Raw genomic sequence first — 14,251 nt, forward strand, 5'->3', positions numbered from 1 at the left:
GTGAAACAGACATTAGTTAAAATACATGAAAAATTTTAAAAATCAGGGTCAAAACTTCAATCCTAGTTTTGAAGAACTTGAAACTAATGCTTTTCTAATATATTATAAATACAAGGATAGAAGCTTCATTTAAACAAGTGATTGCAAATGTAGACATTGACAGAAATAATAGTGAATTTACAAAGTAAATGTGGATGGCAGGTATGAGTCAGGACAGAACAAAGAGGTGAGCCTCAAATAAACAGAAAAAGGGTGACAAAAGAATATTTTATGAAGAACAAATATACATGTAAAAATAAAACCAGAGGTTTTCCTTTTATAATTCCAATTATAAATGACAATAAATATTTTATTTTCAGTGGATTATAAATGTAGCCTGAGGATAAGAAGCTACAGATAAATCTAAAGAAGGCTGAGTTCAAAGTGCTGGTTCTCATAAGAAAGTTAATTAAATGCTGAATAATAATAAAGAGAGATAGCTAAAGAGAGACAGAGATGAAGAATGAGTTGCATGTAAGGAGTCATTCCAAGGTCTTTGTACATTCCATACAATTAATTTTTTCCTGAAATTCTTTTGAAATATTAATAATTATTTTCCCATTCCTCAAATGAGGTACCATGAGAGCTTCCAAAAACTCTGTCTATTGCAACACTAACTAAGATGATAAGAGAAACAAGAAAAAAGCAATTAACAGTATTCAAGCACATGCAGAGGCCGCATTTTGTGCAGAAGCTTTTTGACAAGGGACTGTTCTTCACTGAAAAGCACTAAGAATTCATTCTGGAATTCTTTAAGAGTAGCAAAAGCTGTGTGGCTCTTGTGAGTTCTTGAATAAGCTAAGAAAAGTTTACACTAAATTAAAAATCTGGGCCTTACGAGTGCTATTATCCTCATCAATTTAAAATTTTATTGCTTGAAAAAAAGTAGACTATGGGTTTCAAATATACTCATTTCTACCTTTGTAAATTGAAAACACATAAAGTACATTTAAAAAGACTAACTCATAACTACACAGACACTTGGAGTTCCCTCCAGCTCATCAGCTTACACTTACACCCTTACACTGTCTTCACATTGGAACTCTGAGTTGTTTAATTTTACATTTTCTACATACAAGGAAAAAATGAAAACAAAGCTTTGTACATAAGGAGAGGAGAGGGCTTGAGGGAAGGGGAGAATGGGAAAAAAGACACGGATGTACCGTTGACAGGTGCAAATTCCCAGCGATGAGTGCCATCATTATGCATGCCTAAAATGTACCAATGAATGTCTTGCTATTAAAAAAATAACTAAAGGCTGGAGGGAGAAAAAAATTTACTTTTCTAGGAAAATATTTTGTACCCCAGAACTTTTCGGAGAGCTTCTTTCACCTCCTTGTTCCTCAGGCTGTAGATCAGAGGATTTAGCATAGGAATCAAGACAGTGTAGAACACTGTGGTCCCCTTGTCAACATCCAGATTATCACCAGAAGTGGGCTGACAGTAGATGAAAAGGATTGTTCCATGGAAGACAGTGATGGCTGTGAGGTGGGAGGCACAGGTAGAAAATGCTTTGTGCCTTCCCTTGGCAGAGCGCATCCTCAGGATGGTGATGAGAATGAAGGAGTAGGAAGTGAGGATGATCAAAATGGTAAAGATCTCATTGAAATTAACCACCATGAAGAGCAGAATCTCATTCATGGTGACATCGGAGCAAGCAAGACTTAAGAGAGGGGGCAGGTCACAGAAGAAGTGGTTGATCACATTGGACTTGTAGGATTGGACCTCAACAGCTAAGCACAGGTGAATCAGGGAACACACAGAAGCATAGAGGTAACAACAAGTAACCAGTATCACGCAGAGCTTCTGGGACATGATGACCATGTACAGCAGAGGGTGACAAATGGCCACAAAGCGGTCATATGCCATCACGGCCAGTAAGAAGACATCAGTGATTGCATATGTACAAAATAAATAAAATTGCACCATGCATCCCAGGAAAGAAATGGTTTTGTCATTGTTTAAGATATTAGCCAGCATCTTTGGCATGATGACAGAGGAGTAGCAGAAATCTACGAAGGACAGGTGGCTGAGGAAGAAGTACATGGGGGTGTGGAGTCGAGGGCTGACCTGAATCAGTGACGTCATGCCCAGGTTGGCCAAGGCGGTGACTCCATATATGAGAAGGAACAGCAGGAAGAGGACGAGTCTCAGCTCAGGGACATCTGAGAGGCCGAGAAGAATGAACTCTGTTACCATGGTGCAGTTTTCCTCCACCATTTTCACTCAAGTCAGCAAAAATCATTGAAAAACAGTGTTACTTCTGGGAAGAAATAAGAGCAAAAAAAGTCAGGCTTATTTTAATTTCAGGGAAATATAAAATTGACATCAAGTATAGATACACAGGGAGTGTAACAGAAGCAAATTTGTCACATTTTAAAAAATGCTAAATAATTGTCAGAACAACTCAAATATGTATGTTCATGTTTCCCACTGGAGAAAATTAACTTAAGCATCAGCAATAACCTTAAAAGATTCCCATTCACTCTCCACTAAGGTGTAATTGAGATAGCTATTGAATTAGGGGACATGGTGGGCTTTGACACAGAGATAATTAATGGTGCATAAAACTTAATTTCTAGTCAATAAAAATGTTTCTCTGTTATATCCGAGTGTGGCAGCTCCTATGGTTACATATAATACTTACCATACTGCTGTTGTTGATGTTCCATTTATTTGTAACATAAATTGGCAGCAGACAATTCTCTACAATTCCACTGTGGCGGATCATGAAAAATTTCTTTAAATTTAGTGACTCATGAAGACTGTATAAGTTTGGAATTGTTCATAATAGGAAAAGAAGATTTGAAACCCACCTTGACATCCATAATCATTTTTATTCATCAACTCAACAAATTTATTTAATTCACTTTAATTCAAATTTATTTAATTCACTTTTATTTAATTCACTTTAATTCACTGGAACAATTTAATTCACTATAATGATGGAGAAATAGGAACATTTGTATGCAGTTGGTAAAACAAATTAAGCAACAGATATTCAAAGTTTTAATACCACAACAATATAAATTATTTTTATTTAAAGATTTTATTAGTAGTAACATAACATGATGACTAAGTGTATTGTATAAATGTGAATACCTAGGTTCTGAGTTGCAGTATTGTTTGCGGTTTTAGCAATAAACCACCTCAGTTAAAAGTGGAAGAATTGTTAAGCCATGGTTCATCCTACTTGGGGTCAAAAATTGTCATAAACATTCAGATGATGTTTTCAAAATGATTATCTTGTAAAGAGGATACCAGTAGGACACAGTATCATATAGGAAGGTGTAGATGAGAATGTGTATGTAGAAATGTGCAGATAGATAGATGATAGATAGATAGATGATAGATAGATAGATAGATAGATAGATAGATAGATAGATAGATGATAGATAGATTGTCATCAGCTTGGTTTGTCTACAGTCCTGACCCAAAGATACTTTATCCATATTTTTATTAAACTGCTAAGTCACAACTTCCTAAGATCTGTCAAAGACAGATGTAGTAAGCGGAGGACAATAAACTCTGTCGCCATGGTACAGTTCTCCTCCACCATTTCCAGCACCCTTCATGTCAGCAAAAACAATTGACAAATTCTGTACTGTATATAAATAGAGACTACCATCTAGGCCTTTGTCTTAAGGAAGACATCTAATAGAAATTAGGGATCTGCCCAACACCAGAGCACACACCTCTAATCCCAGCATATGGTAGGCTGAAGTGGGAGCATTGTGAGTTTGAGGGCAACCTTGCCTACAGGGGGAGTTCAAAAGTGGTCTGTACTACATGGTGAGACCCTGTCTCAGAACAGAACAAAACGAAAATTGTACTTTAATTCTTGGCCTCTTTTTGTATTGCAGGAAGAGAAGACACATGACTTGATTAATACTCAGCAATAAAGATTGTGTGAAGATTCTGTGGACCAGAAACGTGGCCTGGTGTTTTCTCCATATCTGGAACAATTTAAAGAAAAGAAAAGAAACTTTTCTCCTGACACCATGGTTTTTTCATTATAGACCTAAAAACAAACAAACAGAACAACAACAAAAATAATGTAGGATGTTTGCCTGGGTAGAAGATGAAAACTCCTTTTAAAATATAAGAAACATATCTATAGTAAATCCAAAGCAAGTGTAAATGATTCTTCTCCTTTGTTAAGCAGAGGAAGTTCACATGCCTGGAAAAGCTTGCAGGCTCAAAATTCAATCCTCAGGATTCAGAAGCAATGACTAATGTCAGCTAGATTTTTATCATAAGTTATAGTTTTCATGAAGGAAATTGGTGTGACAAAGAGAGGAGAGACAGAGAGACAGAGACCACCACTTTGTTTTGTCTGTAATTTTCATCTGATTTCTCACCAACTCTCTTCCAAATAAAAGACAAAAGCATTTTTAAGAGTAACTGCACAAGGTAAGGATTCCTATTAAAGTTTGCTAGAAGACAAATGAGTTAGACATACCTGCAATATGATTTTGCTTTAGATAAAGAACATATATTCATTTCCATTTTCAAATAGACAGTATAAAGATTTGTTGAACAAACCTGAAAAATACATTTCTTCCATGAATCCTAAAATGTGAATTTCATACAGTACAGGATTTATACTGTAAATTAAGCTCTTGGGAAATAGGAAATAAAAATTACTCTGGATGGCATATCAAAAACATAAATAAAAGTTAAACTGAAATCTATGGCATGGAAAACTCAAAAATAATTAATCCCTTTGGAATATTTTCAGAAAATTTGTTTTTAATCACCCTAATTTGGCTGTCTACTCTACAGTAGGATGAACACAGTTAATAATACTCTATACATTTTGAGAGAGAATTTTCAATATTCTCATGACAAAATATGAGAAGTACTTGAGGTGAAGGATACAGAAGTTACTCAATTTGGTTATTACACAATATGCACATGTATTAAAACATCTTATTGTGCCCATACAATACCCTTACAATTATTATGTAGCCAATTAATGAAAATAAAAATCCCCTAATTTGGGAATCAATCCTCTAAAACCAACCATACCTCCTTCTAGACTTCAATTATATTTATTTGTGGGACTCAATATCCAGGTATAAAATACATGAGCCATACCTTATATTGCTATTTTGAAATAGCCTGAACATTTCTCATAGACTTTTCATTTTTGAAAATATAAATTTAAAAAGATAGATTTAAATTTATGAGAAAAAAATCAAAAAATTATAGATGGACTTTTGTAAAAGTATTTTTAAAACACAAATTTATTACAGAAATACAAATACAAATTTTAAAAGAAGTATGATATTTTAATGTACATAATTTAAAGCAGATGTAATTGAATAGGAATATGTGTGAGATGGAAAGAGGCAGTAAACCACACTGTGATAGAATTCCTTCAAATTCCAGAAGGTCAATGGGTTTGGCAATCAGACATCTCTAACAGCAGCTCACACTTGGACATTTAACATATGTTAGAATCTATCTAAGCCTTATGTAAGTATTTGTATATCTGACAGCCAGTCAAGAGACTCTTTTGCTTCCATTACTGGTGTACAAATGAGAGGCTGGAGAGGATGGAGGTCTAAATCAGTTACACTGTAGTCAAAGTCCAAATAATCTGTAGGAAGAGGCAACGTGCTGGTTTCACTGCTCATGGGCAGTATGGAAAAGGGCACAGGCTCAGAGCAGTGTTAGGATGTTGTTTTCCAAAACCCATGTCCAAAGCCAGCAGGTGCCATGTGGGACCACACCAATAAGATGTTCTAGAGTGCTCTTCTAGCCTTGAAATGTCAACCTAGGCCCAGGACTGAATATGTCTCCATGTATCATTGGGTGCATACCATGATTTTTCAAGGTGTTCATGTTTAAAAAGTCATTTCTAAGAAATTATTGTTTATATTCTAAATAGTGAACAGAATGTCCCAGAGACCTCATGAGAAGCCCCAGGAGACATTCTGGTTCTCCATTCAAACACTCCCTTTCACATTTTACTAAAGAAAAGAGAAGCTCTGGCCAACCAATATAAGGTGAATTTTCTCCCTGAGTAAAAGCCTATTGGCTAAAAGAGGGTGATCCTGGAATACAGTTGTTTTAGGGCTGCTTCAACTTTATTTTGACTCTTCAGTACATCCATGTTAAATTCATGGCATAGTTTTCTGCCTCTTTCCAGGTCACACATATTCCTATTTGATCATATCTGCTTTATATAATACATATTAAAATATTACACTTCTTTGTGAAATTGTATTTGTATTTTGTAATAAATTTGTAAACATTTTAAAAAATAGTTTTACAAAAGTCCATTTATAATTTTTTGAATTTTTTCTCCTAAATTTAAACCTATCTTTTAAAATATTTATTTTCCTGAAATACCGGAGATCTAACCCAGGCCTTGTGCATGCTAGGCAAGCACTCTACAAATAAGCTATATTCTGGACCCATATCTTCATTGACTTAATGTTAGGGCATGGTACAAAGTAAAGGTTTAAATTCACCCTTTCTTTCATATGGCTATCTCACTACTCATCACTTTTTTTTGAAAGAGTATTCTCACCAAGGTTTGCATTGACAGGATTAATAAACTCAACCAATTAGAGCTGTGTTTATTTTTGGACTTCAATTTTATTACTGTGGTGATCATTTTTACTTATATTAGTAAAACTTACAATGTTTTTTGAAATGTCCAGTGTCACATATTCTCTTCTTTAGCATAAATTAAATTCAAGTATTGGATTACTTTTTTTGTTTTTTTTTAGTTAGAGTCTTCACTATTTTTCAGGCTTCCCTGGATCTCAAACTTGAAATCCTCTTGGCTCTGATAGTCAAGTAACCGGGTCTATACTTATAGGGATGCATCACCACATCTAGACTAATCATTTTTCTATTTGTATTAAAATGATATCAGAAATGCAACTGTTTCCTGAATTTCACTTTCAGAATTTACTTCAATATTATATAGATGTAAAATTAGTTTGCATCTTCCTTTTTTATAATGTGACCTTCATGAAGGCCATTATTTGTTTTAGAAGACTGTAGGTGGGGGGGGTGTCTGATTGGATTTTTCAAGGAGGAAAATGAAAACTAAGGAAGATGAATTTCTTGCAGAATCCATAAACTAGGGTCATAGCACAAATCCTCAATTTCATGGGCTAGGGCCAATGCTTTTCTTGCATTTGTAGACACAAGCTTATGAGCTTTATTTAAACAAATGGATAGATTTTAGAAAATCCTAATGGGGTTGAAATGAAAGTGTTAATGGTGTACATGACTAGAAGTAATTGAAGGTGTGTGGTTTAGTTACATAGCAGAAGACAGTCAAAGTGCACATTGCATTAAGACCAAAGATGCTTTTGGAGAACATGCACAGAAGTTAGAAATACACTTATAAACGACATCAAGCATGTTCTCTGCAATGGAGTGCAATGTTACCATGCAGATAAAAAGATAAAGTGAGAGAAGACACAGCTCAGCAATGCTTCTATACAAAATAATGTTCAAATTTCAAATCATATACATATACATATACAGATACATATGTATATATATGAAAAGGTATAGAAACAAAGCTTCTAGGAATTAAACTTCTCATACATGTTTTCAGCTTTTGTAATTCAATAATGTCAAGTTATTTGTGAAAGGATCATTATTTTCTTCTTTATGAAATGACATATTATCCAAGGTACAAACACATAATATGAGAAAAATAGCAAAAAAGAGAAAAAAAAGAACATGAAGAATAAAAGAAATAAAAGCATGAAAATAGGCATACAAACTAAATTCTCATTCTGGGCACACACAATTTGTCAACATTGTGTTTTGCTTTATGAAATTACAGGTATTCTATTTTGAAAGAATCATAGTTTCCATCTTGGATATTGAAATTATGGGACTATGGTAAATTCTTTAAATCGTGAAGGTTTTACACCAAACTGAATTCGTGTGTTTTAAAGTGCCATTACCCATATATATATAAATATCAAAGATTTAAAAATAAAGAAATTTGCTGAAATTTAGAAGCAAGTTTCATCCTACACTTGTAAATGGAAGAGATAAAAAAGATAACTCAATCTAAAAGACATAACTGCTCATCTCCTTACTATGCTCCCCATCTCCAACACTACAGTGTGTCTATTCACCTCTCCACCCACCATTACTTTAGAATTCTGAGCCCCAAAGATGAAATGTTCTCTAGCGCTATACTTTAGACTGACAACTTTCCTGAGAGCTCCTTTGACATCTTTGTTCCTCAGGCTGTAGATCAGAGGGTTCAGCATGGGAATCACAACAGTGTAGAACACAGTGGCCACTTTATTAGAATCCCCACTGCTGTCTGAGTTGGACCTGTAATAAATGGAAAGGATTGTTCCATGAAAGACAGTGATGGCTATGAGGTGGGATGCACAGGTTGAAAATGCTTTGTGCCTTCCCTCAGCAGAGCGTATCCTCAGAACAGTTATGAGGATGAAGGAGTAGGAGGTGAGGAGGATCACAATGGTACTGGTCATTGAATGTGGCCATGATGAAGAGCAGAAGCTCATTCATGGTGACATTGGAGCAAGCAAGACCTAAGAGAGGGGGGAGGTCACAGAGGAAGTGGTTGATCACATTGAACTTGTAGAATTGGACCCCAACAGCTAAGCACAGGTGAATCAGGGAACACACGGATGGACAGAGGTAGCAGAGAGACACCAGCTCCACTTGGAGCTTCCGGGACATGAGGACCATGTACAGCAGAGGGTGACAGATGGCCACAAAGTGGTCATATGCCATCACGGCCAGAAGGAAGACCTCACTGACCACACATGTGCAAAACAAAAAGAATTGTATTCTGCATGCCACCAAGAAGATGGTTTTGTCATTGTTTAAGATATTAGCCAGCATCTTTGGCATGACGACTGAGGAGTAGCAGAAATCTACGAAGGACAGGTGGCTGAGGAAGAAGTACATGGGTGTGTGGAGTTGAGGGCTGACCTGAATCAGTGTCATCATGCCCAGGTTGGTCAAGATGGTGACTCCATAGATGAGAAGGAACAGCAGGAAGAGGGCGAGACTCAGCACAGGGACATCAGAGAGTCCAAGGAGCATGAACCTCATTACCTTAGGGCAGTTTGCTTCTCCCATGTGTCTACTTTGTTTGTGGTTGAAGGAAAAAGTAAAGTCATTCTTCATACAATCCAAAATTAGTTTTAGCTTTCTCTAAAAAAAAAAAAGACATCAGAAGCAATAGCAGAGTTCATTTTATCCGCAAAGAAGTTAGATACTTTTCATTTGGAATTTAATAAAAGGGAAGGCATTGTATAATAGAGATGCATAAGATACATAGTTTAAATTAGAGATGACACAACATCATTACCACATATAAAACTTTAGGTGGTTATCAATTTTTCATAAAATTGCACTTTGGCACAGAATCATAAAGAAAGAGGCCAAAGTATTATTTAGTTATCCTCATTTCTCTAAAAATTCTTAATTCTTATTACACAACAGACTTTTAAATCAATACTCTCAATATTCAGGTTCTAGGAAATTATTTTAAAATGCAAGATGACCTTTCTAAATTGTCCTCTGAAGTGATGAATTAGGCTTAAAATTATTAATCTATAATTGTTTATATTTAATTAGTAATTTTAGATTGAGAACATACATTTCATAAATTGTGTTACCATTTTTCCCTATAAAATTAACAAAATATGATCTTTTTTCATTACTCAAGTACAGCCTTTCTGTAACTGTGACACTGCAACTTTAAGAGGACCTAAACATTCCACTGCGAATCTCTACAAAGACCAATTAAAGATGCACATAGGAAATCATTAAGAAAAATGCCCATTGAGCTCACATCATTATTCATGATACTAGAGCTTAGAAATGATATGATGAACTGAGAGTTTTCAAAATTGTGATATAAATAAAGTGTGCAATTCTTAAAATCATAGTTTTGAGTAATTTTAATGACTTGAAAATGTCATCAAGATCAGAACTTATTAACATATAAATTCAATACTTTTGAAACAACAGAATGTCATTTATACTACTAGTTTCCATTAGTTAATTGAAAATTATGTGTTCAGGGGCCAGGGATTTAGCTCAGTGGTTCCAGTGCCTGTCTCGCAAGCGCAAGGTCCTGAGTTCAATTCCCGGTACCAAAAAAAAAAAAAGAAAAGAAAATTATGTGTTCATATTTGGCTATCGATGTCTTGTACCCTGAGTAATTAGTTTGAAGATAATTATATATATTATCTAAATGCATTAACTAATATCATTTTTATTATGTTTTTATGAAATTTTCATTTTTTCATAAAGAAAAAAAGTACTAGATGAATGTTTAAAAATAAAAATTACAACTTAATTTCAGTAATCCAGATAATACCTGCAAATATTATATACATATATATATACCATTGTATATTTAACCCTGAAAACACCCATGAGCATAAATATTTCTAGTCACAAATGTAAACATTACGTACTGCAAACTTATACAAAAAAAAAGGAAGGGGATCAAGCAGTGGGTGAAAGGGAGAGGGAGGGAAGGAAGTGGGGTGAAGAAAGGAATGAAGCTGTGTTATATGCAGGTACCAACTTCCCACATGAAACATAAACATGTACCGCACACATGTGCTAATAAACTAAAAAAAAATGAATCTATAAACTTGCCTGGATTCTCAAAAGCACACACACATATTATGAGTTACAGTGGGCAGGATGGTGGAGATTTTAAAATAAAGGACAGACACACATTCTGGACTTGGGTACATGAGCACGCTGAGAGGTGAGGGCCTCAGTCTCTCCCTCCAACCCTCACAAAAACTCGAGGCTATGCGGCAGGTGGCAGGGCTTCCTGGAGGAGCCTTTGTCTTACCTGGAGACCTTCTCAGCCTGGCATTTACTGGATTCATCCATGGGATTCAAAGAAGTGCGGGATATTTACATTGATAAATTCTGATTTGAACACAATCAGTTCTTCTGATTATATGGTTTTCTGTTTTCAACTGGCCAGAAAAAAAGTGAATTATTTGCATGCCTGTGTCTGAACTAGAGCATGAGATGAAAACCACTCCCGTTTTCAAGCTGACAGATGTAAAATCCGGCTGGTGATTGCCAGGAGGGAACTGCCACTGCACCACAGGTGAGTGGGCCCACTGGGAGACACTGTTGTCTAAAGATATTTTCAATCCTGGGACAGGGAGTGGGGTGGCTGACATCTCCTGGAGAGGTGCTAAACACTGAGCAGCGCATGTGGCTTTCCCTCCCTGTCACCCCCTCACCCACACACAGAGGTATCTGGATTATGATGTCACCTACGTGACCTGCTTAGGAAAGCCCTTTCAAAGTGTTTTGCACAGAGCCAAAATAATTCTTTTCCTTTCTGCTGCTGAGAAGTTTCACCCACCACCCTCAGCCTCTGTGTGACTCTCAGGAGACTCTCCGAACAGACTTCGCCAGATGGAACCACTGTGACATTTGTGTAAAAGGAAAGACCATGGAAACAGGTGTCTCTGGCCCGGGTTCACTCCATTTGCTGTCACGCTGATAGCTGACCCAGGATATGGGTCTCTGCATTTTAAATGGCTCCCATTTCCCGTGGAGATTGTTCTTTACCACCAAGGCGAAGTGTATTTTGTTAAGTGGCTGCGCAAAGCACAGAATTTCTTAACACATTATCTCACTCGAATAATGCATGGATTATTTTTTTCATTCATCAATTTTATTGGTAGATTTTAGGTATACAGTATGTTGACATCCATTATTGGGATCTTTTTCTTTTTTGTATTAAATTCTTTTATTGGTACATTGTAGGTATACAACACAATTACATTTCTCATTAGGAATTGTACCTTTACATAATGCATCTTGGTTCTTATTTTTTCCCCATTTCTAGCCCTCCCTTCACACCCTCCACCCTTCCCTATTTACAAAGACTTTATTTCCATTTTTTCCATTTCTCATCATTTTTCCTTTCCCTTCTTTCCTTTCCCCTGCCCCTCCCACTACCCCTACCCCTTTGGACCTTTTCTTCCTATTTTACATTATCAATTATTCATTCTAATCATTGGTACATTTTAGGTATACAATATAATGACATTCATCATTGGAAATTTGCACCTTTACATAGTCTCTCTTGGTTCTTATTTTTCACCCTTGCCCAGCCCTCCCTTCAACCCCTCCAGTCCTCCCTATTTACAAAGATTTTGTTCCTATTTTTCCATTTTCTCATATTAATCCCATTCCCTTCTGTCCTTTCCGCTAGCCCTCCCACTTCCTTCTCCTTTGCCCCTTTTCTTCCTATTTCACATGACCTCTTTTACATTTAGTCCTTATTTACACTTTCAGTTTCTCACACCAGAGAAACTATTCAGTATTTACATATGTGTGTCCTATTTATTTCACTTAAGAGTATTGCCTCAATGTGCATCCACTTAGCTATAAATGTCTCTAATTTCTCACTTTTCATGGCTGAGTAGTACTCCGACCCAATCCTAAAATGGGCATCTGAAATGAACAGACATTTCTCAGACAAAGAAGTAGAAATAGCAAATAAATACATGAAAAAATGTTCAACATCACTGGTCATTATTGGGATCTTGTATCTTTACATGATGTATCTTGGTTCTTATTTTGTTACCCATTCCCCTCCCCCCCTTCAACCCCTCTACTCTTTCCTATTTGCAAAGACTTTGTTTCCATTTTTTTCATTTTCTTATATTAATTCCATTCCTTTCTTTCCTTTCCCTGACCCCTCACACTTCCCCTTCCCCTCTTTTCTTCCTATTTTGCATTATCTATCATACATTTTGATCCTTATTTACACTTTCAGTTTCTCACACCAGAGAAACTATTCAGTATTTATACTTGTGTGTCCTATTTATTTCACTTAAGAGTATGGGCTCAAGGTGCATCCATTTAGCTGTAAATGTTTCTAGTGTCATTCTTTATGGCTGAGTAGAACTCAATATATACACACCCATGTTCATTGCAACATGGTTTGTAATAGCTAAAACTTGGAAACAGCCCAATTGCCCATCAAATGGAGACTGAGTAAAGAAAATGTGTTTTTTAAATAAAATGAATGGATTATTTTAAAATAATATCTTTACTTCCCACCTTGTGCTACTAACTTTAACTGTGACAAATTTTACCGACAAGGAAAAAAATTCCTAATTCTCAGAAAATGGCTCTCAGATCAACCACCCCCTCAAAAAAAACTGTATTCTAAACACCAACGTGTGGAACAGACTTCCCATTGCTTCTCCTATCTCTGAAGATATGATAGTGGAAATTGCTATAGGTTTTATGCTTGCGTGTTTCCCTGGGGTCCGTGTTCCCTAAGCATGTACAGCAAGCATTGATCTCCATGGGTTTTCCACAAGATATCTAGAGAACTGCTCTATCCTCTATTAAAACAACTAGTATCAACGCCCTACCTAGGTCCTGAGTTGCACGGAACACACCGAATCAACCCATTGCAGACAGGCAGGTCTGTGCACACCCTACCAAGGTCCTGAGTAGCTCGGAAGACACCAAATCACCCCGCTGCAAACAGGCAGGTCTGCCCACGCCCTACCGAGGTCCCGAGTCATGCAGAAGACACCGAATCACCCCACTGCAGACAGGCAGCCACCTGGTTTCACACTACAAAGACGCAGAGGACACCAGACCACCAGACCAAGGTACTGAGTCCTGCTTCTCTGAGCCCAGAGGTAGGGGCTTCTGAGGTGACTTACCACTACTCCTGGTCCAGAGGAAAGGGTTTCCTGGTCACTATTCCTCCTGCTTCTCCCAGCCCACAGGAAAGGGCTTTTGGGTCACCATCCCCACCGCTGCTCCCGGCCCCTGTCCCACCTCTCCTAGCTCAGAGGAGTTAATCCGTTCAGGCGCTAACAGCCCCCAGCCCCAGTCGAAATGAGAAAACACGTAAATAAGTCTCAAAACTAGACTTCCAGATCACCTACAGCAACCCCAAAGGGAAATGAGATGGAACACTCTGATACTCAACCACCTGGACCCACTGAACTGGCAACAAAAGGGGATCTGGAAAAAATGAAATCAGAAATAATTTCTCAGATAAGAGGAGAAATTGTGCCCTTAGTGCAAGACATGATTAATAAATCAAGAGCGGAGCTGAGGAACATGATGGAATCCCAACATAAGAAACAAATGGAATCCATAAAACAGATGCAAATAGATTTCCAGGACATGAAAAACTCCACTGAAAGTCTACACA

General features: G+C 36.7%; 1 protein-coding gene and 1 pseudogene across 1 annotated transcript; both read right to left on the bottom strand.

The window, feature by feature from the left end:
* Positions 1 to 262: 262 nt before the first annotated feature.
* On the bottom strand, positions 263 to 2,696 carry LOC147828895 (olfactory receptor 5L2-like). Its single transcript, XM_087207863.1, has one exon. The coding sequence runs from the start codon at positions 2,257 to 2,259 to the stop codon at positions 1,324 to 1,326; it is 936 nt and encodes a 311-aa protein (XP_087063989.1). The 5' UTR covers positions 2,260 to 2,696; the 3' UTR covers positions 263 to 1,323.
* A 5,001-nt stretch (positions 2,697 to 7,697) lies between these two features.
* On the bottom strand, positions 7,698 to 9,208 carry LOC147828896 (olfactory receptor 5L1-like; annotated as a pseudogene).
* Between the last annotated feature and the right edge of the window lie 5,043 nt (positions 9,209 to 14,251).

Source organism: Heterocephalus glaber, unplaced genomic scaffold (genome assembly GCF_053883595.1).
Source record: "Heterocephalus glaber isolate CG9 unplaced genomic scaffold, H.glaber_assembly_v1.0 deba00000896, whole genome shotgun sequence".
In the NCBI taxonomy this organism is placed as follows: domain Eukaryota; kingdom Metazoa; phylum Chordata; class Mammalia; order Rodentia; family Bathyergidae; genus Heterocephalus; species Heterocephalus glaber.

What these genes read in the sequence shown, in the direction of transcription:
- LOC147828895 (XM_087207863.1), bottom strand. Translation starts at nt 2,259, where the DNA reads ATGGTGGAGGAAAACTGCACCATGGTAACAGAGTTCATTCTTCTCGGC.